This window comes from Xiphophorus couchianus, chromosome 5, assembly GCF_001444195.1.
Source record: "Xiphophorus couchianus chromosome 5, X_couchianus-1.0, whole genome shotgun sequence".
Classification (NCBI taxonomy): domain Eukaryota; kingdom Metazoa; phylum Chordata; class Actinopteri; order Cyprinodontiformes; family Poeciliidae; genus Xiphophorus; species Xiphophorus couchianus.
Genome location: NC_040232.1, coordinates 33,890,681 through 33,917,598, shown reverse-complemented (window position 1 = coordinate 33,917,598; position 26,918 = coordinate 33,890,681). Strand labels below are relative to the sequence as shown.

The 26,918-nt window shown below is 39.4% G+C and overlaps 5 protein-coding genes across 7 annotated transcripts; 2 read left to right on the top strand and 3 right to left on the bottom strand.

Annotated features, from left to right (window-relative positions):
- Positions 1-1,539: 1,539 nt before the first annotated feature.
- wdr83os (WD repeat domain 83 opposite strand) lies at positions 1,540-6,422 on the bottom strand. Its single transcript, XM_028018753.1, has 4 exons — positions 6,236-6,422; positions 5,561-5,666; positions 4,610-4,707; positions 1,540-2,127 (listed from the first exon to the last, which is right to left on the bottom strand). The coding sequence occupies exons 1-4, from the start codon at positions 6,283-6,285 to the stop codon at positions 2,061-2,063; spliced, it is 321 nt and encodes a 106-aa protein (XP_027874554.1). The 5' UTR covers positions 6,286-6,422; the 3' UTR covers positions 1,540-2,060.
- Positions 6,423-6,503: 81 nt separating this feature from the next.
- On the top strand, positions 6,504-10,342 carry wdr83 (WD repeat domain containing 83). 2 transcript variants are annotated; one of them, XM_028018751.1, is made up of 10 exons: positions 6,504-6,685; positions 6,953-7,067; positions 7,620-7,740; positions 7,976-8,081; positions 8,180-8,228; positions 8,506-8,632; positions 8,716-8,783; positions 8,882-8,990; positions 9,591-9,705; positions 9,826-10,342. In XM_028018751.1, exons 2-10 carry the CDS (start codon positions 6,965-6,967, stop codon positions 9,988-9,990), a joined length of 963 nt encoding a protein of 320 aa, XP_027874552.1. In that variant the 5' UTR covers positions 6,504-6,685; positions 6,953-6,964; the 3' UTR covers positions 9,991-10,342. The 2 variants fall into 2 exon arrangements, with proteins under 2 accessions (XP_027874552.1, XP_027874551.1); XM_028018750.1 differs by having other exon boundaries at positions 6,505-6,689.
- LOC114145272 (artemin) lies at positions 10,220-19,089 on the bottom strand. Its single transcript, XM_028018752.1, has one exon. It carries the CDS (start codon positions 12,100-12,102, stop codon positions 11,647-11,649), a length of 456 nt encoding a protein of 151 aa, XP_027874553.1. The 5' UTR covers positions 12,103-19,089; the 3' UTR covers positions 10,220-11,646.
- Positions 19,090-20,262: 1,173 nt separating this feature from the next.
- Positions 20,263-21,641, bottom strand: LOC114144426 (transcription factor IIIA-like). Its single transcript, XM_028017215.1, has one exon. The coding sequence runs from the start codon at positions 21,604-21,606 to the stop codon at positions 20,530-20,532; it is 1,077 nt and encodes a 358-aa protein (XP_027873016.1). The 5' UTR covers positions 21,607-21,641; the 3' UTR covers positions 20,263-20,529.
- On the top strand, positions 21,575-26,151 carry yju2b (YJU2 splicing factor homolog B). Of its 2 annotated transcripts, none has more exons than XM_028017214.1 (10): positions 21,575-21,709; positions 22,307-22,338; positions 22,664-22,717; positions 22,798-22,880; positions 23,390-23,445; positions 23,536-23,596; positions 23,697-23,839; positions 23,942-24,114; positions 24,695-24,833; positions 25,435-26,151. In XM_028017214.1, exons 2-10 carry the CDS (start codon positions 22,336-22,338, stop codon positions 25,899-25,901), a joined length of 1,179 nt encoding a protein of 392 aa, XP_027873015.1. In that variant the 5' UTR covers positions 21,575-21,709; positions 22,307-22,335; the 3' UTR covers positions 25,902-26,151. The 2 variants fall into 2 exon arrangements, with proteins under 2 accessions (XP_027873015.1, XP_027873013.1); XM_028017212.1 differs by having other exon boundaries at positions 21,639-21,780.
- Positions 26,152-26,918: the final 767 nt, after the last annotated feature.

The window sequence follows — 26,918 nt, the reverse complement described above, 5'->3', positions numbered from 1 at the left end:
CTTTAGTTTGGTTTTATGAAAACATTGCTGTAGTGGGAATGTTACAATCCTTCTACTAGAGAAAATTGCAAAAAACAGCCAAGATACCTAAAGCCTGCACTCATCTTTCCCCTCAGCAGATATGCAAGTGTTGGTGTATTTTATTATATTTTAGCAATATGGAACTATGTTTCATTTTTTAGGGAGTTGTGACTGGTTTTGGCTTGTAAAAAGATGGATGCATTGATTACAAGGCTACAGATAAACTGGCCCATGGGGATAAATAAAGTTCTTAGAAGCTGAATTGAGGGCTAAATAATTTATGATGTTATGATGACATCTAGAGGCCTCTTGCCCAGCAGTCTTCTCTGAATTTTTCTTCGTCGTTGGGCATATTATGATCAGATTCAGTCCATCACACTAAACTTATGATCTACATTCAGCGTCCTATGACAGGGTATTTGCAGGTTTTATTAAGTCAAATTTAAGACGTTTTTGGTGCCAGTTTGAATGAAATTTAGGGGGAAAAAACAAACAAAAAAAACCCTTTAAACAAAGGGAATGAAAGAGGAATCCTGCTGACAGAAGAAAGCTGTGGCAAATACAAACGTCGCTCATTCAACTATACATTTTGACAAAATATAGCAAAAATAAGAAGCTAGCTAGCTAGTTAGCTAGCAAGGGTATATTAGGAACTATTTACCGACCGCCTCGAGTCCTAGAACGTGACTCAAACTATTACCTGGCAGAAAAGTCCCGCAAAATATATATATATATACACTGTATATATATATATACATATACTGTATATATATATATATAAAACTACATACAAAATTACATAGTCCTGCCACGACAAACTAAAAAGACCTGTAATTAACTTGTATTTTTGATAGAATTTAAGACATTTATAGGTCGCAATTTTAGATACATAAATTTTAGAAGACGTGGTTATTTAAACCCCATGAGTTTTTTTTTATTCTGTGCCATCACCGACCTGTTCGCTTTTTTGTGTGCGTATTGTTTCGGAAATTGAAGGTATGACTGGACAACCCCCGCTTCACCGCTGTCCGACCGTGACATTTTCCGCGAACCTTTTCAGTATCTCACTAAGACCGCGGGACGGTCAAGGACGGGGTATTAAATTACCCCGTCGATTAATGTATCGATTAATCGATGGTTGTAACTCCCCGAGATCCTCTCCTAGTTATCAATAACAAAAGGCACCACTGACTCACAAGAGTAGAAGGAAAAACAATCACCACAACGGGCACAGGGTGTGAGGTATGATGGCTTGAAAGACAAACGAGTCAGTTAGCAGTTGGAGTCAGGAGAAAATATAGTGGAGCTGGCTGAAACGTGGCAAAAAGCCATGCAACTGTGGTGCCCAGTCGGCAAGGCTGCGTCGGAGCCAGCCCTGGAGGGACGTGAGTTATATAGCATTAAATCAGTCTCACGTCCAGCTGACTTCCAGGTTCGTGTCTGTAATCTGCAGAATTACTCATGCAGTTAATGCAGTCAGCGCCTTCAATAAATGAGAAACGAGAGCACGACAGACAAGACTGTTTTAAGGTTTATTTTATTGGGAGGGTCATTTAATTCAGGGGGTTTCAAGCGTTTTAGAACATTATAAGCTTTGTAAAATACCACCATCCTGTCTGACAGAACGGTTTATGCCAGTTTTGATGCACCTGAAAGGAAATGAAGGTTTTAATTTATGCGATTCTGAGAAAATTAATATGGTAAAAGCAGAATAATCTGCTGTTGCATTAAAATGTGTATAGAAGAAAGTTTGTAGTTTCTTAGACATCCCAAAATCCCTCGTCTCACTTTTTAGATTCATACTGGACAGCAGCTTTTTGTAAATGACCAGACCGCTTTATTCAGAAAAGTATGCACAAATTTTAATATTTTAAGATTTCGTCAGCAACTAAAAAGAAAAAAAAAATCATACAGGATTATAAAACATGACTGTCATTTTTTTCTGTTTATGTTGTTGCTAATAGATGACTCCATTTTTTTTTCAGGGAGTTGGAGGCAATTGTGGCCAACTTATGCTTTCTTCTGTGATTGGCTCTTGGTTACCATGGTGGAGACATTGGCTGTGGGTTCTGGAGGTATGACATCACTACGGCTGAGATAGACAACCTAAGAAACACAAAACATTGGATATTAAATGTGCAACCTTGTTGTAAAGTTCAACAGAAATTCGGAAACAATTATGTTTATCTAACAATTATGTTCATCTAATCTACTTTAAAACACAGATGTGGAATAACATTATGTTAACACTAGTCTTGTGTGCTAGTCCCTCATACAAACAAACATGAACTAGTGCCCTTTTGAAAGAGCCCACTGCCAACTTTGTCTTGATCAGCATATAAAAACTCTTCTTCAAAATTTGGTAAATAGTTTTTGTCTACACTTATTTTTAAACAAAAAACAAAATGCAGGAAAGAACTGTTTCCTTGAAGCCTCTTAGTATTGTTGTTTTATAAAGTTCTCAATAAGCATATCTGAGTGTATTTTATAGAAAAGCTACTTTTGCTCCTATAAATAAAAGAAAAACCTGTCATATGTTTACAAGAAAAAACTTGAATATCCTTTGATGGAGAAATCTTGTAAATGTGCAAGGAAAAAAAAGTGATTTTCTATGATTGCAGGTGTAAATTTAAAATTTATTTCTATGACACTATAAAGTAGAAAATCTGTAAAAAATAAAATAATATATATATATATATATATATATATATATATACACACATCAGTGACGTGCGGTCAGGGGAAGCAGGTGAGGCAGAGCCTCATCTGTCATCATGGAAAAATAATATATAATAATAAGATCATTTATATCGCTATTTTTCTGTTCAGTCTTCAGTTTGTACTATAAAGCAGTGGTACCCAACCCCCGGCCCAATTGGTACCGGGCCGCGCCAGAAATAATTAAATATTTCCGTGTTATGTATTGAGTCTGGAGGATTTTTTATTTTGAAAATCCTTTAACCGGATTCTGTCGGTTATGTCTTGCGCAGCAACATTGAGCCCACAAACAGCATCAGTTTCGGTCTCCTCCCTACGCGCACCCCCCCTTCCCAGGTCCGTAGCAAATTTGCGAAGTCTTAACCGGTCCGCGGTACTAAAAAGGTTGGGGACCACTGCTATAAAGTACCTACTTTTCATATAGCTTAACCAATTCTGATTATTTTTTCTTCAAAATCTCTGGATTTTCGCATTTTCCCATTCAAATGCTCGGAAGCGAAGCCGGTGAGGCAGCAGCGAGCTGAACCTCACCTGGAATTGATCAACCTCTCGCTAACTGCACTGGCTGCCATTTTATGGGAGCATGATTCTCCTGTCTGTACGTCACCAATAAAATAGTTAAAAAACATTTAATGTATGAACTGATTTTCCATAATTTAACTTATTCATATAATGTAAAGTGTTTGTTGTCACCAACTGTGTGTGTAATGTGTTTCGTGTGCTGAGGAGCGATCAGAAACTACAGAGATCAGATTCGAGGTGAGGCAGGCAGTTTTCTTGCCTCATGCCAGGGGGCACTCATGATCCCAGACATTATGACTCCACAACTGCAGAGTAAGAGACAGTAACAGCAAGCTAGCGGTTTTTCCTTTTGCTGTGGAGAACAGCACGAAATTAATAATATCTACATGTATAAGTTTGATTGAGTTAACGGAATTATTCTACGGCGGCAGCGCGGATATGCATGGCATGTAGAAGGATAGTCTTTTTGCCCTCCAGCTTTGTCCGCATGCGCGAAATTTCCTTATATAAACAATAACATGCAGGGGGTCTATTTCTGTAGATCTGATTATGATTAAGTCAGTGCCTCACCAGCTATGAACCTCACCGCATGTCGATGCAGTCCACGTCACAAATATACAACTTTATAGTCTCGGAAAACTGTTTTTTTTTTTGTGTCCTGATATTTTTTTAAAATACATTTTACAGATTTTTCACTTCGTAATGTCATAGGATATTCTAATCTTAGAATACCCTATGTTATTCTAAATTTACATCTTTAATTATGGATTTTTTTTCTTGCACATTTACAACTGATAGAATATTCAAAATTTTTTGTAAATAAATAAAATTTGTTTTGTTTTTTTCAAACTAATTTTCAAATTTACAATGCAAATATATCTTAAGTTTATCATAAATAAAAATATTAAAGGCGTTTATTATATACATGTACAATAAATCTGGAAATTTCTGTTTTTTGGCAGCAATGTACTACCCCACTGCCATATTGCATTTTTCATTCATCTACCTTGGCCATAACACCAAGTTTCACCCTATTAACCTCAGTACCCCTCCACAGCACATTTACCCTGTTCAGGTCTTTTACCTTCGCTTAATGACACCTGAGATACTTTAATTATATATTGGCTTTAGACCAACGTACCAAAACTGGCTCTGAACCAACTTTTACTCAAGTTCCTTGATTAGCAGTTTTCTGCCCAGCTAATCATTCTGCAGCACCAACTTTAAACTTGTTATGGTCTCTTATATCTTGCACAAGCTTAACAGTTTAACGTCTCACAGCCTAATTGGCATAAACATTGCATATACAAATCAATGTAATATAGAATAATGGAGTTGGAGTACTCACATAAAGCTGCTCATCATCTGTTTGGTGTCTTCTGAACTTCTGGAGTTTGCAAAGCTGATGAAGGAGCAGTAGACGGCGATCCAGGCGCACCACTTCAGCTGAAACAAACAAATTTTTATTTCATTTTAAAAGAAAATAAGAGCGGGTCGCTAATGGTGTCCCTTGTGTTGAAAGTCAATAGCTGCCCTTCATCCTTTTATTTAAAAGGTAAGTTTACCTTTAATCTTCTAAATGGAACAACTGGGATAGACCAAGGTCTACCCTTCATGTCTATCAGTGAAGGGTAACAGGCTTCCAGCGGGCGCAGATCAACCCCCACTGAGACTCAGAACAATAGAGACGGGAAACGCAACTGAGTAGCTGTGAATAAAGGCGCAACAATAAAATCAATGATGACCAGGAGAAGATCATTTTCAGATCCACTGGCCCTGACTTATGACCATCTCCATCTGTTGGGAATTATAGACAAACGCAGGCAGCCTTTTTGGACACTTTATAGTTAAAATATAACTCTACTATCTTTAGAAAACGAACAATGACTGCTTTTAGAGTTACTAGTACATCCATCCATCCATCCATTTTCTGTTCACCCTTGTCCCTAATGGGGTCGGGAGGGTTGCTGGTGCCTATCTCCAGCTACGTTCCGGGCGAGAGGCGGGGTACACCCTGGACAGGTCGCCAGTCTGTCGCAGGTTACTAGTACAAACTGTGTTTTAAAAAATCTTGAGTAAAATCCTTATTTACAATGAGATTTTTGTCACAAACACTGGTGAAAGCTGACCTATGGCAAGACGGCTAGGAAAGACTTTTCTTGACTATTGTGGTTTTAGTTTTTAGAAAGTAATCCAGATAATTTTAAGTCGATTCCAGCCACGAAACTCTGATTGCAGATCTAGCTGTGAAAATGTGCACAGTTATTTTTCATTGTTGTTTTGTATTTTTATTTATTACCTTAAGCATGAGCCCACACATGCTGAAGATCATGCCGAGCAGGTTCATGTAGTCAGGAGTGGGGTCCTCTAGTGTGGGGTTGGTCTCTGTGCTGGGAGGCTTGTACCTGCAAATCCAAATCCTTATATTAACCAAAATAAGAAGAAAATGAGACCATAATAGACTTTTACCGTGTGCTTGTAATACATCTTACCGCCCGATGTGTCACTAACAAATAATGCAATTTTCACGTTTGCTTGACAATCAATACTCCTGGTACGTATCAATCTCTTACCACAAACAGTTGCACTGCCCTCTTGTGGATAGTCTTCTAACATATTAAAAAAATGCAAATAAATGCTTTAACTGCTCCTAGAGCTTCTTTTAAAAAAATACCAGAGAAGCGCTGGTACAACTAAAGGCAACTCAAACCAGAAATTAATTCAAATTGTGACAAAGTTTAGGTACACACTGACAATAACATCTTATGTAAATGCTGCCTGGCTTTAAACTCCCATGGTTAATCACCGTACTGTTATAATAACTGTCGGCTTTATAGTTTCTAATCACCGAACTAGTACTAATCCCACAGTAAAGTACTCACGAGTGACTGGGTTAGCATTAGCTAGCTATTGCTGGTCAGCTAATTCATTCGGCTTGGCTTGCTTTTTTAAAACTAACAGACACAAAACTCACCTTAAAATCTTATTTTGTCTCCTCGGGTCCATCATACTGTTAGTAGACATGTTTAATTATAACGTTATCCTATATGGACGTAACGGGAAGTATATTTAAAAGTCCGCTTAGCGACCCACAGCTGATTTGCCTTCTCGGTTAGGAGAAAAGAGAACCGGGGTCGTTTCCGGTTACTTTCAATATAAAAGCTTTGGAGAGTTTATGGGTAAGCAGCTTATGGGAGAACGGAGGAAAACAGTTTTTGAACGTTTATTTTGAAAGTGCTGTTGAACCCCAGTGTGCATTGCTTCCGCGTAATCTGCTCGCGCTAGCAGTCGTAGCGAGTGAAATAAGAAAAACTAAGTTGTTGATGGCGTACAAAACTGCGGATTAATTTACTTTTTCAACTACTTTAAACAAATATAAAAATGTCTTTTCCAGAAACGCTACCTGGTTAAAAAAAAATCTCCAGTAGGTAAGCTCAAAAAGTTACTTTTGACTTATATGAAGTAAACGTATATCAATATTGTAGGTCATATTTTTCTTTACAAATTAAAAGAAACTCGCTCTCGTATTTGTAGAAGACTCACCTAAGCTTTAACCTAAATTAGGTTAAAGTTCCATTAACCTAATTTAGGGGGGGGGAAGTATTCTTACGTAAAATAAAATACTGAACATGAAATAAGCGCTTGAGGTATTTTGTGTTTTAGTGTTTACCCGACATGCTTCACTTCACAGGTCCCGTAACTAATGGCGTTTCCTCAACCCAAACCTCAGCCTCCTCAGCTTCCTCAGCATCTTCTGAGGACCATTAACTGTCAGCAAGGAGCAGTGAGAGCAGTTCGCTTCAATGGTACGAGTCATAATCCTAGCTTTCTTCAATTTAGAGATTTGTTGCTTCTCCCCCCCCCCCCCCCCCCTCATTTGAAGTCTACTCCTTTTGTATTACTAGTTTCAGAAGGTGTGGATGGAATCAATAAGTGGCAGAAATCACAATAAATCAGTTTTATGTCACTCATGCAAACCTGTATTAACACAACAGACAGGTTGGAATGAGCAAACGAGAGGAGTACAGATAGCATATTTCCCTCACATTCATTTTTAGATCAGTTCAGAAACAACATTATGGAGGGTCAGGGCTAAAGCGTGCAACCCGGAGACCTTTTAGTCCTCCACGGACTGTCACAGGTTTGAGTCCCACTTCCCCCTCCACCCCCAGTAACCTGCCTTCCTGTCTGAACAATGTCATATGAAGACCACTAGAACCGGAAAGAACTGTAAAAACAATCAAAAAACAGTTTTGTGGACATTTCAGAATTTAGACATAAGAGGCATAAGAAAATACAACAGTGTATGACAATGCGCTCATGTCCCTCTTTCTCTTGTTCGCTGCACGTTCTGCCAGTGGATGGAAGCTACCTGTTGTCTTGCGGCAGTGACAAATCCCTAAAGCTGTGGAGCGTCGGCCGAGGGACGCTGCTGAAGACCTACAGCGGTCATGGATATGAGGTTCTGGACGCTGATGGGTGAGGGAGTTTGCTTCAGTTTTCAGAAGTAATTATTTGTGCACAGGATGGGTTGCAGAAAATATAAAGAGTGAATACCAGAAATGCAGGAAGTATCAAGACGAAGATGCAATAGGCGATGCTGTCTTTAAGCATGATGATTTTAGGGCAAATTGTCCCATTCAACCAAAACATCCAACACACTCCCTCTGCAGAAAATAATAGGCGTGTTTCTTCTTGCCTCCTGTTTTGGCAGTTCCTATGACAACAGTCAGCTTTGCTCCTGCAGCTCTGACAAAACTGTGATTCTGTGGGATGTTGCAACGGGTCAGGTCACACGCAAGCTCAGAGGACACGCTGGGGTGAGTTAAAATCACTTATTATATTAAAAATGTAAACAGCGCTGTGCCTCCATATTTTGATCCCTCATTGATACAATTTTTTTTAATTCTCTTTGCAGAAAGTTAACTGTGTGCAGTTCAATGAGGAGGCAACGGTCATCTTATCTGGTGAGTCATTGCTTGTGGAAAATGTCCACTATGTGCTCTGGAATAAGGCCATTTGGTAGTCCTGCTGGGTCACAAGTTGGAAGGTTTACATTTCTGGTGTTTATTCATTTATGCAATTGCATTTTTTTAATATATAATTTTCTGCATTTTTCTCATTTTGAAACTTTTGAAATTTTTCTCATTTTTGAAACTTTAACTATATGTAGTGTTTCAGTACTCTTTTATTTCAGATTTTTATTTTGTTTTTTTTTCTTTCTTATCTTTCCCCATCATCCAGGCTCCATAGACGGCACAGTGAGATGCTGGGACACAAAATCCAGAAGAAACGAGCCCATCCAGGTCCTAGATGAGTCTCGCGACAGCATAAGTAGCCTTAAAGTTTCACAACATGAACTCCTCACTGGGTCAGCACATCAGAAATGAAGCCGTTCCCCTCCTAGAGTCCTAATGTCGTTCAGTAACAGAGTTTGCCGTTTCTTGCGTTTAGGTCGGTGGACGGCAGAGTGAGGCGTTACGACCTGAGGATGGGACAGCTTCACGTTGACCTCATCAACAGTCAGCGACTTTGTTTCAATATTTTTGTGAAATTCCTTTTGAACAGGGGAAATTAAAAACTGAAATTTGTTATTACTGTGTACGTCTGTGCGTTCCAGGTCCCATTACATGCGTGTGTTTCAGTCAGGACGGGCAGTGCACCCTGAGCTCCAGCTTGGATTCAAAAGTGCGACTTCTGGACAAGAGCACTGGGGAAATGTTGGGAGAGTGAGTGCTTATATGTACATATTTAATGTTTGTGGTTAATATTTCCCATCAGAAAAAGCAAAGCAGGAAAAAAATGTTTTTCATGACAAACGTCAGAAAAACAAAAATGCTATAGAGCCGCAACGGTTAGTTTGCATTCATTTCCTCAGTCTTTTTTTGGCGTTGCCTTTGGACTATATGACTTGGGTCAAACATTTCGCTGCCACCTGTTGGGTTGGTGTAAGCGTTCCGCTTTTTCCACCAAATGTAACTCTCAATATAATTTCTCATTTACTGATAAGTTCTAAAATGTTAGGTGTTTTTAGATATATCAAGTTCACATTCTCTCTCAGACTGGCCTCCAGAGTTAATATTCTGCTAAAATATGTGTTGAATCTGTGCAATCCACAAAAATACCAAAAAATATTTATCTTTTTTTGTGTGTTAGAACAACACATTATATACATTAGATGCAATTTGAACAGTTAAAAAGGACCCAGGTCAATAAAACGTGTTTATTTTTACTTAAAGAAAGAGGCTAAATTTAGCTGGTGTAAATTGTTTTAGGTAGATGATTTGCTTTGACACCAGTATTGTGTCTGCTGATGTGGACTCATGTAGATACACTGGACACAAGATGAAGGGCTACAAGTTGGACTGCTGCCTGTCCAGTAAAGACACCCACGTGTTGAGCTGCTCAGAGGACGGACACGTCTACTGCTGGGACCTGGTGGAAGTAAGTGGGAAGCTAAACCGCTTCACTGTCCTCTTGAATATTTACATTTTAAAAAACGTAATCTAGTCTTTTAAGATTGAAATCTGACCAAATACGTCTTGTATCCGTCTGAAACCGCAGGGATCGTTGTCGTTAAAGCTGCCGGTGGGGAAAGCAGTCGTCCAGTCTCTGTCTTTCCACCCTACAGAGACCTGCCTCCTCACTGCCATGGAGGGCCGCGTTCAGGTGTGGGGGGCACAGCCAGAGGAGGCACAGGTCGACACCCCGGTCAGTCAGAATGGCTGAATGGACTTGAATTTCTCTATTAGAGACGCAAAAATATTGTAACATGAACTAAAGAAGTTTCCTTATTTTCTGATATTCAACATCTGTCCATGTAATCACAGGGCTTTTCGTCTGGAATTTGCTCTAAATTAAGAAAATCTGGGACCTTTACTTGCAGTAATCCTGTCAGACATGATACATTGGAACCTTTGAAGTGTCATTAAAAAAAAGACCAACATTTTTTTTTTTAATATAATCTGATAATGATCTGTGTTTCATTGGTCAGTCAGAGATGAAAATATTAGCGAAACAAGGTGCTGAGCTAGAACTCATACAATACTTGATCAAAGGAAATAAATCACATATCATTCTTGTTTTTGGGGTTATTTGCTTTTATCCGGGTTTGCTGGACAGCGAAGGTGAAGTCGTCAAAATAGTAGCAACAAGACACTGGAAAAGTGGAAAATATGCAGATAAATTCTGATTGTTTTACCTGTTTTGAATATACATTTTTCATCAACCACAATATTTGATTTAAAAAAAAAAAGTTTAATACAGTAATGTAACAAACTGAATTGAAGTTTTTATATATCCGGACTGCCCCCCTATTTTGTTAACTATGTATTTTTACTATATCTAACTGGTAATACATTTTATAACAGGCAAACTTCGTGATATACATGATAATAGAATAAGACCTTACAGATGTCTTGTCTCACTGTGGAGTTCGAAAAGATAAACCCTGCATTTCTCTAAGTTGATAATAGAGAAAATAATTAAAATATTTTAGCATTATAACTGAAATGACTCTCCACATGTCCCACGTCTTTATGCATGCAATTTTTTTCAAAGAGACTGAAACTTTGCAATGTAAACAGATTACTACAAAATGAAATGCAAATTTCAAGAATTACACCCACTTAAAAAGAAAATTATTTAACTGATGTAAGGTATTACATTATGCATATTTTTAAAAATTCAGCTTTTTTAACGCATGTTAATGCAGTCAACATCAAGATATTGGATTTTGACCCATTACAAAAAAAAAAAACACAACATTGTAAGTTTGTATTTGTTAATGTAAACCGAAAAAAGCATTATTTGATAGAGAACACAACACACATAGCATAAATGAAACCACATCATGTTTAATGCATTTTACATTTACTGAAAAAAAGAGTACATTTTAATTAAACGTGACTCCATTACAAAATAAATTAATCTGATCTAAAACAAACAAGCATTAAATAAATAAATATCTTTAGTTTTCACATATGTACACTTTATGTAGCTGAACAATTTTGGAGCTTAATTCAGCATCGTTTGTAAATTGGGAAACATTTCTAAAGAGCTACATTTTTTTTCCATGTTTTTTTTTTAATAAATAGATATTAGCTTATTTACAATTGTCTTGTAATTCAAGTTAAAGCGTTGGTTCCATTTTACCTTAATTGGAAATAACATGAACTCAAAAAGCAATGCTTCCTGGAAATCTAAATCATGGATAAAACACAGAAATCTGAGTCAAACATTAGAATCTGCTCATGAAGGCTCTTTTCTGAAAAAAAAAAATTGAGTTATTCGTTTTCTTTTCGGAGTAAGTCAAATCGTCCTCTCCAGATGTCTTCAGCTCTCTCTCACCTGCCCCTTCCTTATTACCCTCGATCCGGGCCGTTTTTAGTCTGCACAGCCGCAAGCGGCGGCAGAGAGTTTCTCCACCTTGTGCCAGCGGTGCGAGTTGTCGAGGAAGGCCATGTCCTCGTAGCGAGTGGGCCTGCAGCACGGCACGCTGTGCCACGGCTCTCCGGGGGCCGGCTGCGGAAGCCGCCCGCTGAGCAGCAGGTTGCTGAGCGTGAGGTCGTAGTTGGAGCGGGCGTGGGGGCAAGACCCCCCGCAGTACTTGAACAAGACCGTCTCGTCCGAGTCGTAGCCCAGCCCCAGGTCCCGCACCTGCAGCAAGACGGAGCGGAGGCCGCACTGGGAGTCGGGAGCGGAGCGCCGCGTCCGGACCGGGACTGGCTCATCTCCGGAGGCTTCCCTTTGGATTTCTTCCGTTGTTAAAAATCTACTTCTTCTGTCCTCGTCTGAAGACGACACAGGTTTCTGCTTTTGGCCTGGAAAAGACAAATTCATCAACCTTTAACAGCACACTCCTTAACTTATTTGTACTGTCCCTAAATCGATGAGCCACGATGTCCCTACTCACCAATCAGAGACCTCAGCCAGCGGCCTTCTACCTTGCCGACGCAGAACAGAATCACGAGAACCTTTAAAAAGAGTTTCATGGTCACGGGTCTGGTCTTCGTCAAGTTCAATCCCTCGAAACGAACCAGAGACGTCTGCGTATGTCCGTCTAGAAGTGATGCCTCAGATGGAGACGAGTCACGACCTCCGATATATATCCATCCGGGATGAAGAAAGGGGGGGTGAGGGGATCGAAGGGATGAGACGAGGAGATGTAGGGGGGAGACCAGACACTAACCCGTTACTTGCCAGCCGACTCTTTCTCGCTCACCTGAGACTTTATGAGATTTTATGCGTTGGTGTAAATCACAAGGTGTTTCCCCCACAGGTGTTTTTCCAAAGAAAGCCGGCCACTATTGGTATGGGTTCCCAAAAGGTTGATGGTTTTATTATTTCTTTTTTTTTTTTTTTTTTTAGAAGACATTTCGGAGAGTTAAGTTACAAGAAATATGAGCGATGAATGAATCAATTCAAAGCCAGACAGTTACGCTCGTGAATTAAATATCTTTGAGACAAAAATGTAAAAAAAAAAAAAAAAAATTACGAGTATAGAAAACGTGAAAACAAAAACACGTTTGTTAAAAGCCCCTCTGAGTTATTGTGGAATTAACTGCTGTGGTAAAAGTCTGCTTTTTGTCTCTAATCCCAGTCTACACGCTAAATCCAGGGGTCAGAGGAAAGGACATCAAAAGGTCGAGCAATAAAAAAAAGAAAGAAGAAGAATCAAGAGTTTTATAATTAGAACACGGCCTGGTGCAGGAGGAATTCCTCAATGGGTGACTCCTCTTGAGCTGGTCCATAAATTGAGGGATTTCACCAGCAATGTGTGGCTGACATGTAGAATATGTATTATGCAATGATTACAGGGCCCAAACGGGCAGCGAGTGGAATTCAGAGATTGAAAAAAAAAAAAAAAAGCACATCGGAGCCCCGTCTAAACCACGAAGGCGCAGGGCAAACACCTCGGCTCCTTATTTGGCAAACCAAGTCATTCAGACAGAGAAGAAAGACTGGCTGATTTGTTTTTTTATTGCCGTTTGATTCACTGATGACTCAGAAAATATGTTTTGATGATTACATGCTCACTGTGGCACCAAACCGGAACATTTAGAACCATCGACACTTGTACAACTCTTTGGATTATTCGTGGCCCTTGAATTATTCCACACACCTTAATTTCTAGGGTCTTTATGAGACACACCAGCACGATTGAGAAGTAGACTTTGTTTTTTATCTTTTTTACAGATATAAACAAAATGCAGGGTATATTTTTCATTTAATCACTTAAGTCTTTTTTACACAAAGTAACAAATATGTTAAAATATGCAATAAACAGACAATTCAAACATTTTGTCGCTTAGGATTCAATAACATAGCATTTCTTTATTGGCGAATTAGTGAATCTGAGCCAAGGGAAGCTAAAACACCAGAGGGGTTTTGGTTAAAACATATTTACAGACAAAGATGTTTTCATCTTAAATTGCAAAAAACATTTTTTATTTTTTTTGTACAGCTTTGGCTCATTACTGCTCTGAACGTTTTTTTTTCTTTCAGAAAACTGTCCTTTTTTCTGAGTCTTAATTAATCGTTTCATGCCAAAGTTAGGAGAGCTGTTGCTGTCTGTCAATCTGGGAGGGTTTATAAGACAAAAATGTTGCTCATTCTAGAGTAAAAAAAACATTATTCGTGAGTCCAAATGATCCAAAATCAGGAGTGGACGTCCCTGCAACTTCACCTAATGGTCAGAGAAGCTGCAAGACACACAAGAGTTTCTGGTCAAGCTGAACATGCCTTGCTTCCCTTGGTAAATGTTCAGAAAAACACTGCACATCTACGGCCTGTTGGAAGGTAAAGCAGGAGAAGAGCTGAAAAAAAATATATGGCAACTTGGCTGAGTCGGATCTGAATGCAGTACAAGACGTTTGGCGTAATGTCCCTCAGACGGAGGAAACCTGAAATAAAGATGATTTAGTCACAGCACCACATTTCTGTGAAAGCCATGCACACATTGACACAACCCCACACAAACAGCAAAATGTGGAATGAATAGAATCAAACATAAAAGAACAGAGTTTATTTAAAAAATAATGGTAAAATACAAAATGTATTACAGTGCAGGGACTGCATTCGATGTTGCATTTTTAAGCACATAATTCCTGGCTTCTGTTAGAATTTTTTTTTTAGACAAATGCAGCATGTCCAATAAAGCTCTTACCATATTTATGATTTTTAAACAGGCTCATCGATTACAACTCCGTTGATGTGATTTACTAAGGAATTATCCCTAAATCCTAAAATAGAACCAGCTTCCAAAATTTACTGCAAAGAATTTTAGTACTTCTTTTCAGGATGATGGTTTTGAGCTTGCAGATGATAAATGGTTGGATGAAAATGGAACAGGTGTGCAAACAAGTAGATGATTACTCAAACCCTCCAATAAAAGCTACTCTTTAGTTTCTTCTCACCTCATCCAGAATCACACATTAGCTCAAGTAGACAATATATCCAAAAGTAGGAACTGGGTCTGAGTTTGGAGGTGAACTCTTGATATTCGGAACATTATACTACTGATCAAAATGCTAAAACCAGATGAAAAATGGCCTCAACATCAGCCACAGTTTTTTTTTTTAAGAAGTTGCAATCGGAAGCCTGCTTCAGCGGCCGCTTCGTCCATGACGGTCAGCATCTGTGACCATGAGAGCCGCTAACTGAAACACACATTCTGTCTGAGCGTCCGCACCAAAAATAATAAAGTCGGGAGTAATTTGGAGCATTGTTTTCTAATAAAGTTGCTAAGCTTCAGCTGGTCGTAGGTCGCCGTCTGTGTTGAGACCAGTACAGTGTAACGCTAACCAATAAATACGTAGAAGTTAAAGCAAGTTACTGCAAGCAACCAACTGAAATAGGCTGTTAATCAGCTGGTCAAAAGTTTAAGCCTACAGCATTTAAAACCCAGATCTTTGCAAAAATGTGGATTTAGTGGCATTTTCTGTAATGTATCCAGATGGTGATGCATTACTCCGATGGCAAAGGCAAAAAAAGCTTTCTCTCTTTGAGTGTCGTTCAAAGAGACGGCCATTTTAAACCAAAAAATATTCTGATTGTTATGGAACAAAAATGTCAAATGATGGACCCCGGAAATCCATCAAGTCACGAGACACTAATCTTGTCACTGGTGCCAACTGCAGCCCCATAACCATTGGTGATACAAGAATTTTAAGAACAGAAAACATCTGCAAAAGGTCTCGTCTCCTTCGGTGGCACAAAATCGCACAGTTGGAGTTTGAACGAGTGTCTAAACGTGGGACATTGAAAGATGGAAGAAAGTTCTATTATATATAAAAAAAAAAATGCAGTCTTGATGTCTTGCAACGTTGCCAGCATGACAAGGAGATTGCACCTGAGATGTTTTCTACATGGCACAGTGGAGGAGGCGCAACCCTGATCTGGGGGACTTTTTCCTGCAATGGGACAGTGGAGCTTCAAGTCGGGTTGTCAGGCAAACCCCGTCTGACAAAGGATTTCCTCTGTAGAAACAACATCACTCTTTTGCTCCCCTCATCTAAATCCATTTGAGAACATTCGGGGTTGGATGGCAAGGGAAGTTTACAAAAATGGACACCTGTTCCAGGTAGTGGATGCCCTCCATAAAGCCATTTTCACCAATCAGAGCAACATTCACAGTGGTAGAGTAATGAGACCTAGCTGGAGCTGTTTGAATTGTCTGGTACTAAAAGTAGTTTAGATGATGTTTGACAGAGTGGGACTATCTTAGAATATTTTGTAATAATAAATCAAAGCAAAAAGAGATCATATGTGGGGTACCTCAGGGTTCTATTATTGAGTTACTTTGCCATTAGCATGCCATTAGCATGCAATATTTAACAAATCAAAAATCATTTTGGTAATTCTGACTGATCAATAAAAAAAAGAGAGAGAAGTTTGGCTTAAACGTCAGACAGTAAAAAAAAAAAGAAAAAGATGTAGGTGTTTTTTTTTTATTTGTACACTTCTGGTTTCAGCGTTTCAGAGCTGATCAATTAATCTGCGATCTGGAAACGTATATTAAACTTGCATAACACTAAACAAATGCAGTCGGCGCAGTTGTGAGCAATTGTTGCTGCTTTTTCTTTCACTAAAAATGGAAAATAAAGACAAAGTGGCAGAGGACCAGACATATTCACATTCCCAGGGATACAGAAGAATTAAGGCAGAGTGACAGATAAGAAGACAAAGGGAAGCCAGAGGAGGTGATGGGAGAAATACAGTGGAGATAAAGAAATCCCTCTGGATTATAGTCTGAGGGACTGGTCTGGAATTCAGCATCGTCAGAAAAGAGGAATGGGAAGAATGTAGCAAGGCTTTCCGGAACTGTCGGAAAGAGAGAAAAGGCTGAAATAGCCGACAGCATTTCGCAGGTTATCAATTACCGACATACTGTCAGCACATCAGCATACTCTGGAGGTGTTATGCACTTACAGTAGCATGAGAATGAAGGTTAAATAAAACAACAACAGAAAATCTTGTTCTCTTTTCATATATATACAAGGACCGACCTCGCAACTTTTATTTACAAAAGCTTAAGGCGTCAGCGTCGTCAGGGACAAAAGTTATGAAAATCTGATTTATTTGCAGATGTTTTAGGGGAATATTCTTGAACTTTGCATCGACTGGCAAAATAAAGTTCAAGTATTGTTTCTTATTAATTACTTATTTTATCTTTTATGTTTCCATTTTGAAGCTCTAACTGGTTCACTACCATTAAATGCTAACATACACACACACACACACACACACACACACACCCACACACACACACACACGCACACACACACACACACACACACACACACAGAAATCCCCCACAAGCAAAGGGAAAGTTGTCCCAAATGTTTAACTCATTTTAGTACCAACTTCATAACATGGAAAACATGCAAAACGAATATTAAAAATATAAAAAAAGTGAATGTATGTTGCTGATGTGTCACTTTCTTAAGACAAATCCTCTGCTTTAACAAACAGTTTTTGCTTAATTGCTCTACTTCACAGACTTAGAAAAGATTTATATTTTTTTCTCATTGACAATTTATGTTATATGAAACTATTCAATGTATGTGTAATTGCAATTTAATGCTCAGTATTTAGTTTGTGTATTTTAGATAAATATGTGCACTAGTGGGTATTTTTTAAACCTGATGTGGCCAATTTGTGACTTGCTTCATCAAAAACGAACCTTACCATGTTTGTGCTTAGAGTGGAAAGAAAATGGATCTAAGGGATAATGATAATAAAACTGAAGTATAGACTTAGCTTGCTACGGCAAACCAAATATACTAGAGCATCAAAAATAAGTGTGAGACACTTAATATCTAAAAACTACCCCTGCTTTGTCGGTTTTACTGCAAGCGGTCACCTTGTGACTGGTGTTTGTAAGAAACATCTACATCCGATGCGCTTGCTGTAGGTGTCATGACTTCAGCAGCCATGTTGAAAAGGTTTGCCAGCATTTGGCATGGAGGATGACACAATACCAATTAAAAGGGGGGTGCTGCACATTCCTGACTTGAGCCGGTCGGACAGTCAGCCCATATAGGGGCCGTCTGAGCCGAAAGGGGGCAGGAATGTGGGGAAGCAGAGTTCCCAGTAAGTGGAAATATTCACGGAGGACTTAGCCTTGGAATCTCAAACTTGCGCAGAGCGACTCCTGTTTACGTTGTAAATCAGCTGGTCAGAGCCGAGACGCTCGAACCGTTTGTCACGAAGGCACAAGAGGAGGAATGTGCAGGTTTGTGCTCCAGCTTTTTTACCGCGGACCAGGTGAGAGTTCAGGGATGAAATCGCACTCTGGTTGAAGAGAGCGCCGCCAGATGGAGGTCATGGACTAGGGTCACGCTGGCTGTAAATGTCTTCTGGCGTCACGATCTCGGATAGATGAGAGTTTTACTGCACTAAAGTAGAGGAGTTATACTTATCCACTACTCTTGTTGCTTTTCTGTCTTTGCGGGTTTTCATTCTAAGAATAGTAAAAAAAAAAAAACAGAAGAGCGGCAAAAGCCAAGGAGATGGATTAGCAGTGCTTGGCAGCAACTGAAGTCTCCATCCAGGACATACTGTGGAATATCGTCTCTGCTGCCTGGAAATTAAGCTGTTAGCAAAACTGTGACTCTGCAACAGTCTTCAGTCAGAGGCCTACTCAGATATGTAGCGAGACTGAATGCTACCGTAAATCAGTCCTGTCACACAGCGATAGCTTGATTAATGAATTAGCTGTTAGCAGCTCATTTTGCTTCCAGGCTGGAGTGAAGATCGGAAAGCAAAAAGCCATAACAAATTTAGCAGAACAACCCCATTTACTTTAAAACAATAAATTCATCAGGTGTTTATTCTGTTGTTGCTTATTGCTATAAATAAAATTACGTGTTAGTATAAATATTGTGCGTTACTCGGGTGGCAAAAACAATAATAGTTGCCTTTTTGTTTTAGATAAATGCAGTTAAATACGCGATACTTTTTTTTTTGAGTCATTGTGTAACTATATTATTATTATTTCAACTAAAGGTTGTCACACTGTAAGAATCTCCAGTCAGCTCAATATCAACACAAACAGAACTTGGCTTAAAAACACTTAAATAGTAAATATAATCAGAAACAGAAGAGATGCAGTGTAATACTCCCCAACAAAGAATGAAATGCATACTTTTTTCAGCCCCATAGCATTTTTAGATTTGCATCTATTGTCAGAAATCCTTTAAGAATCTGCAAATCTGATACTGTGTTACGTAAGAAGAACGCGCAAAACAAAGTCGGCCTTCTATCACCTGAAGAACATTTCCAGGATTAAAGGACTAATGTCTCAGCCAGATCTAGAGAAACTCATCCATGTGTTCATCTTCAGTCGCATTGATTATTGCAGCAGCGTCTTCACAGGTCTGTTCAACAAATCAATCAAACAGCTGCAGCTGATCCAGGATGCTGCTGCTCGCGTTCTCACTAAAACCAGGAAGATAGAGCACATAACACCAGTTTTAAAGTCCCTACACTGGCTCCCTGTAGCTCAAAGAATAGACTTTAAAATACTGTTGTTAGTTTATAAATCACTGAACGGCTTAGCACCACAATACATTAAAGACCTGCTTTTATTGTATCAACCTTCCAGAACCTCTCAGGTCTTCTGGTTCTGGGGATGCAGAACAGAACCAGAACCAAATGAGGAGAAGCAGCTTTCAGCTTCTATGCACCACAAATTTGGAACAAACTTCCAGAAAACTGTAAAACAGCTGAAACACTGACTTCTTTTAAATCTCGACTAAAAACCCACCTGTTTAGGATTGTATTTGAAATGTAATCAATTACAAATTTATGGATGGAACTTGACTTAATGCTGTGTTTTGATTGTTGATTCTATGTTGCTTTGTGTTTCTGTGTTTGTAATGATGTAAAGCACTTTGAAATGCCTTGCTGCTGAAATGTGCTATACAAATAAAATTTGATTTGAATATAGAATAAGGTTGCTGAGTGTTATGAAGTATTAATATTCTGCTGCTCTTGGGTTATTGCACACATAGACTCCAGTTGTCTGTAGAGCCACAGGAAGCAATGACAATCATAATTTTCATGTCCACAATGTGGTGTTACTGATTGCAGTCTATGACTTATTATGCTCACTTTTTCTCTATAAAATACTGACAGAGCCTGATTTACACCTTTAGAAGTGGCTCACATTTACTGCAGCACCTTAGCTTTATTAGTGTTATTAAGGCAGCAAAAACATTAAGTTTAACATATATTGTGCAGCCATGATGTATTTAAATATACATATATAAAGAATCATTAGGAAGAGTAAAAACAAAACATAGTTTAAGTTTAATTTCTTCACTAAAAGGGAAATTCTTGGACATTTATGCTGATTTTCAAGATCAGCTTATTGGCTAGAATAGTAAGAATATATAAATCTGATGTATTTATGAGAAAAGAAAAAAAAAAGTGGCTCTCGCTACCAAAAGGCAAGCTTACATAAAGAACCTGAAGAAAGAAACATACACACCAGAATTTAGTCAACTGATTTAATTCTTTTCAGAGAGAAAAAGGACACAGAAGTAGAAAGACTACTGTTGTGTCCGACAGAATAAGGTCCAGCCTCATTTCCCTCTGAACACCAGGTGGATACAGAGAGCATGCAGCGTATGAGATATGACACTGTGTCAAATCTTTCATATCTTCTCTCAACGACAGTGCATCGTGAACTTAAACCCCCCAAACTCTAATATTAGGTGCCTTCTGCTCTTACAGTGCTGACATGAATACTGTCACTGAAGCCTACGTTGATAAAGGAGGGTTCAGTACATCTGTGAGTCCATGAGTGTCCACTGTAGGCTCACACAACAAAGACGTGTCCTGCAAGAGGGACACCAACACAACGGAACCGGGCTGCTCTGTTTTGTCTTGGCAGAGCCCACGCTTCGGGTCAGGTAGCTTTTCACACACCACCCTCTTCTCTTCTCTGTAGCCGCTCAGTCTGGACGCGATGGACCTCTTTGGCCTGCTCTTCTTCGGCTTCCTGCCCTCCGGGTCGTGGACCACACTGTGACGCTGGAGGCTGCGCTTCATGGTGAAAGCCCTCCCGCAGCCGTCATGACTGCAGACGAAGGGGCGCAGGTTCTCGTGGAAGGAGCCGACGTGGCTCTGCAGGTTGAACATGGTGGTGTAGGAGCGGTCGCAGCCCTCTCTGGGGCACTTGTAGACGACCCGGGTGTCGGCGTGGACGCGCTGGTGCTGCTGGAGGAACCACGAGTCCCTGAACACCTTGCTGCAGTGCTCGCACGTCAGAACAACCCTGTGCTGCTCCTTCCTGTGCTTCAGCAAGTCCGTCCAGGTCTTCCCTGTGAACGGACAGCCCTCCTCCGCGCACGGGTAACCTCTGTGGACCTTCTCGTGCCGCTTCAGCTTACTGGGCGTGGAGAATCGCATCTGGCAGCCATCGTGGGCGCACTGGTAGGGCGGCAGCTGCGTATGCTGCTCACACATATGGGCCCTCAGCTGCTTGTTCTTCTTGAACTCCTGGCCGCAGCCCTGGAACGCGCATGCGTATTTCTTCTGCTCGCGAGCGTGCGCGCGGCTGACGTGTCTGCTCCGGTTGGTGCTCGTGGTGAAAGCCTCCGCGCAGCCCTCCACGGAGCAGCGGAACGGCCTCTCCCCGCTGTGGACGAGCTCGTGCCGGGCCAGGTGGTAAGGCGTGCAGAAGGACTTCCGGCAGCCCTCGTGCTGACACGAGTGTGGCCGAAGTCCCGTGTGTTTACACAAGTGGGCGTCCAGCTTCCACTGCCTGTTGTAAGCAGCCGAGCAGTCCGGAAAAGAGCAGAAGAAGCGCCTGTGCGGCTCTGCTTTGGTTTCCATTTTCAAGTAATAGAAGACGCCGGGACCGGATACGCGCTTCACTGTCGCACGGCGATATTTCCGGCTAAATTCGACGCAACATCCGACGGGGCACGGAAATTACGTAGGACTCTGACGTTTGTTGGTTGTTGTTTTTTTTTGTTTTTTTTTAGCTGTGTTGCTAAAACACAACTTGTAAGTATATTCTACTGTCTCAGGTGTATAATTATTCTCAGTATGAGTTTACTTAAAAATCCAAACCTACTTAGTGAGACTCTTAAGTTATTCTATGTTTATCTGACCTTTATATTTACAAAAGTTGCAAAACTAGCTAACCGCTGCTAACGTTGCTTACCTGGTTCTTAGATATTAACGGTAAAATCAGCTCCGATTTACCCTTAAAACTGATTTCACTGAAAGCTGTGCAGCTCTGGTGTTAGAGAGCGTGTAATCTTACGGATCGAGAGTATTTGGTGGTGCTACTACAAGCAGATATTTTAGCAAAAAGGCATAGTTAAGAAAAAATCTGTTAAACATAACGCCTTTAATATGGTTCTAGGTTTATATGAAACGGGTTGTGGCGTTAATACCATGACCTAGGAAATGCTGCACAGTTACAGGCTGAAAAGCCAAATAAAGCCTCAACTTCATTTAAAAGCCTATTTATAAACTGAGCATGACTTTTTGTCTGTAACACAATTGACCTATTTTATGTTTAAAGGAGCAAAGTGCTGATCTCCAGCTGTCACTATGGTAAGATGCTTGTATCTGTACTGATCCGTTTAATTTGACAAATTCGCTAAAAAAACAAACAAACCCTCAGAATAAAACGTTTAATCTTAATGAAAAATGAATGAAGATGCTGAACTTGACAATGTCAAGTTGACATTGTTTTTTCTTCTTCTGTCTCTATAAAGTTTACCATGTGTTAAAGTCTGTATTTTATCTGCTATCTCCTAAATTTTTGTGTCTTTAAGTAACGAGATAAGATGCTGTCCTTTTCTCTCTCTTTTTTAGAGCTTTGTCTGTTTCAGTATGAAATTTGCTCTCTTTTATTGACCCGCTTGTTCCCTGACAGGGTGAAAGAAAAGGAACCAACAAATACTACCCTCCGGATTTCAATCCAGCCAAGGTGAACGTCTGACCTGCCAGTTGTTGTCCAGACGTTTTTTGTGTTCTACACTTACCTCTTTTGCCATTCTTTGTTTTTAGCATGGCTCCCTCAACGGCTACCATAAAACTCATGCCCTGCGGGAGAGGGCGAGGAAACTGTCCCAGGGCATCCTCATTATCAGGTTAGTACGCCAAAAAAGTGAAATGATGTTGCAGTATTATCTTCTCTTTTAATTTTCAAGACTTTCTCCCTTTAGTATTTGCTGATGTGGTCAAGATTGAGATCGCTTTTTAGAGCCCTGTAGGAAAATTATTGTTGCCCAAGCAGCTCAAAAATAAAACGGTAAAAATAAAAATAGAGTAAATGTAATTACTAGATGTGCAATATACCACAAAGAGTCTGATACAATCAGACATATCATTAGTTACCAGCAGCTGTAGTAGTGAACTCTTGAGCCAGCCATGATGAGTGAAGGGAGGTGATGTTACTGTCTGGGTTGCTCTGTGCCTGCCTCCAAAGACGGGTCCATTTGGTTCAGCTCAACTGCTGATATTTCAGTTCAGTTCAGCGTTATTACAATCATATCGGATTCTCACTACATGAGGATTTTTACAAATCAGAACATGTTTTAATATATGTAACATTCAGCCAGATTGTTTGAGTTTTACCTGACTGTTTTTGTCTGTCAAGGTTTGAAATGCCCTACAACATCTGGTGTGATGGCTGCAAGAATCACATTGGCATGGGTAAGCTCAAGTGGAAAAACTGAAGCACAGTTATTCAGTCAAACGAACCATCTCTTTGTTTTTATGACCCAAGCGATGTGTTTTGCACAGGCGTGCGTTACAATGCCGAGAAGAAGAAAGTGGGGAACTACTACACCACGCCAATCTATAGGTAAAAACAAAAAGCACCAGGCATACTTTATAAAGTTTATTTTGACAAAACATATGTTTTTAAATAATTAAAAAATGCTTTTTTCTGTTCTCGCATGTAGGTTTAGGATGAAGTGTCATCTGTGCATCAACTACATCGAGATGCAGACGGATCCTGCGACTTGCGACTACCTGATCGTGAGCGGAGCTCGCAGGAAGGAGGAGCGCTGGGACATGGCTGAAAACGAACAGATCCTCACCACAGGTAGAAGATTTGTCCTCACCTATAGTTTTGCTCCCATTGTTGCCTGGACGTGCGTGTTTTGCCCCGTTGTGATCGGTTAATTCTCGCGTCCTCTCGGAGCAGAACGGGAAGAGAAGGAAAAGCTGGAGACGGACGCCATGTACAAACTGGATCACGGCGGGAAAGACAAAGAGAAGCTCACAAAGGCTCTGCCTTCCCTGTCTGAAATCCAGGACTATCAGGCAGGCTGGAAGGATGACTTTCAGCTCAACAGCTCCCTCCGCAGGAAGTTCAGAGTGAGACGTTAGCTATTTTACTTTCTCCTTAAACTAAATGCAAAAGATGAAAAAGTTAATTATTTTCAGAAAAAAAGATTGCTTGTACATGTAAAAGAATTGTAGATCTACATCTATTTACTTGAGTCCTATAGTCAGTATTCATTTCTGATTCATATTTTCATAACGCTCAGCTGATTTAGTCTGCAGAAATACATTTTGTTCCATAAAAGATTCCGAATGTTATTTCTTTCCTGTCGTAAATCTATAGGACATTTAAGATAAAGTTAATAACTGAAGCTTTTGTTTTTCATGAAGTCATGACATTTAACCTAATTATTTATTCATTCGGTAAACATTCATGAGGTAAACTTTGGTAAAGTCATTTTTTAAGTGTTGCCTTTAAAACTTTAATATGTAGTTTATTTAAAGATATATCAATTTTGCTTTTTTTCCTCCCCCTATATCAATAATTGGCGCAAGAACTCTGGAATTATTATAAAGCTAAATATGATTTCCCATAAATGTCCACTACAGGTGTGTTGTTTTTTTTAGGTGTGTTCCATTTTAAAATAAGATTTTTATTTATTTGACAATTCAGGTAGAGAAGAAAGTTCTGGCCGAACAGGAGGAGAAAGATAACGCTGTAAAGATGAGGGCAAACTTATCCATACCACTGCTGCCGGAAAAAGAAGAGGACAAAAAATTGGCAGGACTACTAACGTACCAAACACCTGACTGTAAGTGCCACATACAGAAATATGCTCTCTCTCCTTAAATAATTCACAAATATGTTTACAATTTACTTTACATCTTTTGTTTAAAACTTAAATGACCTGCTTAGCTAAATACATTTTATGTCAACATTATAAACATCCTCATACATGTAATACATCCAAAACTAGAACTTATTATTCACCAAGTAAAAAGATACATCCACCTATTTTCCAAAGCCATGATGTCATCATCTGGTCTTTTCATAATTTCTTAGCTAATAGTAATCATTCGCTATATAAGCTTCTGATTTTGAAGACATTAATAAATAAATATGCAGTTAAAACCAGAAATGCACCAAAATTATTTCTATTTGCTAAATGGCGCAATAATGTACAAAAAAATATGTCATATTTAAGTGTTCAAGTGTATTGCAAGGCACTTTTTTATTAGTCCCAGCAATATGTCCTATAAACGTTCATAGAAAACAGTAGAATTATCAAAGAAACAAACTTAATGTATAATTTTGATACAGTTCTATAACTATACATAAAACCTTTTGGTTCCCGTGTATAAAAATTGGATGTAATCTAATGGATAAAATGTTACTTTTTATTTTTTTTAAAGCTTATGATGACAAACGGCACAGCAAGCGGAAAGAGATCGCCTCTCGTTCGTGGTTCAATACCTCCTCCTCTCCAGCGGGGGGCCCTGCAGGCAGCCTGCTCCATAAGCTAAGCCTGCAGGGGAAAGAAGCAGCTGTGGCCAAAGCGCTGGGTTCCTCCCAGAGCCTGTTAATTCGCAGACGCTCCAACGGATCTGGAGCTAAAAACGAACAGTGTGCCACCAGAACCCAGGGAACGTCTCAACAGGAAGTCCATACATGTGAAGAAGAACCGCAAAGTGTTGGATCTCCACTAGGACTAGAGAAAAATCACACTAATTCCAAAGAGCTGGTTGCCAAAATTGCAAAGGAAACGGATCAAAGACTGATTGATACCGTGGACTGTGGGAAGGAGAAAGAAGAAAATAAAAGTTTTGTAGGAATCACGTCACTGGTTGCCGACTACAGCGACTCAGATTCTGACTCTTGACTTCGATGTCGCCTAATAACCTAAAAAAAAATGTAAATGCTTGTAAGAATTGAGGCAATCTGTTGTAGCATGTTGCAAAAGCAATACTAGTGTTTTGAGGTACAGTATGCTCTGGAATTATACTTTAAATATTTTTTGTCATCAGCTGAATGCATTTGTCATCGCCTCAGAATGGATCTGTGAATGTTTTACATGTATCATCTGTCTGACAACCATTAAAATATTGTTCACTTTGGTTTCTCTCCTTGAAGTGAGGTCCGGCCGTGTTCTCTCTTTTTAAAACTGGCATAAATTTGCTTCACCATTTTAGTTTTTGTTGTTTTTTATTTTTAGGTCTATTCATGTTTAAAATCCCAATTTTCATTGTGAATTTGAACTTTGCTGTACTTTTACAGCCAGCAGATACGTTTTCTCTTGATAATTATGCTTTCTAGCAATTTTAATAACGTTTAGATGAGCTATGGATGAAATATGGGGTCATCAGCTGTTTAAATAGTAATAAACGAGATATGTAATCTGATAAACAAAATTATTTGTAGGTGTTCAGAGGGGGCTAGCAGAGCTAAATTTGACTTTAAGACTAAAATATCTTCAGAATCTGAAGTTGTTTCATCTCAGCACAATAACAACAGATGTTGCCTTTTAATATAAAAAACCCTAATGATTAAGTACCATTTCTAAAAACAAAAGACATGCTGTTTGTAGTGGCAGAGTCATTTAGAACGGTAAGATTAAGAGTGTTTCTGTTTGGTTTTTTTTCTTCTTTTCCAGTAGCAAGTGAGCCACTTTCATTTTCAGCCTGTCCTATGACATAAACCAACAATAAGAGTTGTCTTTAAACATCATGGAGATGTTTGAGTATGAGTCATTTGCGTTTCCCTTGTTTTGTTTTGTAAACCACTGGCTGTGTCGATAGAGAAACTAATCCGTTAAAATACGTATTTTGTAATCTCTGATATTTCTTTTCTCCACAGTGGACCTCTGACCCTTTGGCCAAGCTCAAAGGCTGCTCCTGGT

Bases quoted from the DNA above. Each gene is read 5' to 3' on its own strand.
- wdr83os (XM_028018753.1), bottom strand. From the start codon at position 6,285: ATGTCTACTAACAGTATGATGGACCCGAGGAGACAAAATAAGATTTTA. The intron at 5,667-6,235 runs GTGAGTTTTGTG...TTGGATTTGCAG, and splicing joins AGACAAAATAAGATTTTAAG to GTACAAGCCTCCCAGCACAG. The intron at 2,128-4,609 runs GTGAGTACTCCA...TGTGTTTCTTAG, and splicing joins CAGATGATGAGCAGCTTTAT to GTTGTCTATCTCAGCCGTAG.
- wdr83 (XM_028018751.1), top strand. From the start codon at position 6,965: ATGGCGTTTCCTCAACCCAAACCTCAGCCTCCTCAGCTTCCTCAGCAT. The intron at 8,082-8,179 runs GTGAGTTAAAAT...TTCTCTTTGCAG, and splicing joins AGCTCAGAGGACACGCTGGG to AAAGTTAACTGTGTGCAGTT. The intron at 8,633-8,715 runs GTCAGCACATCA...TCTTGCGTTTAG, and splicing joins CAACATGAACTCCTCACTGG to GTCGGTGGACGGCAGAGTGA.
- LOC114145272 (XM_028018752.1), bottom strand. From the start codon at position 12,102: ATGAATTTGTCTTTTCCAGGCCAAAAGCAGAAACCTGTGTCGTCTTCA.
- LOC114144426 (XM_028017215.1), bottom strand. From the start codon at position 21,606: ATGGAAACCAAAGCAGAGCCGCACAGGCGCTTCTTCTGCTCTTTTCCG.
- yju2b (XM_028017214.1), top strand. The intron at 22,718-22,797 runs GTGAACGTCTGA...CTTTGTTTTTAG, and splicing joins CGGATTTCAATCCAGCCAAG to CATGGCTCCCTCAACGGCTA. The intron at 23,597-23,696 runs GTAAAAACAAAA...TCTCGCATGTAG, and splicing joins TACACCACGCCAATCTATAG to GTTTAGGATGAAGTGTCATC.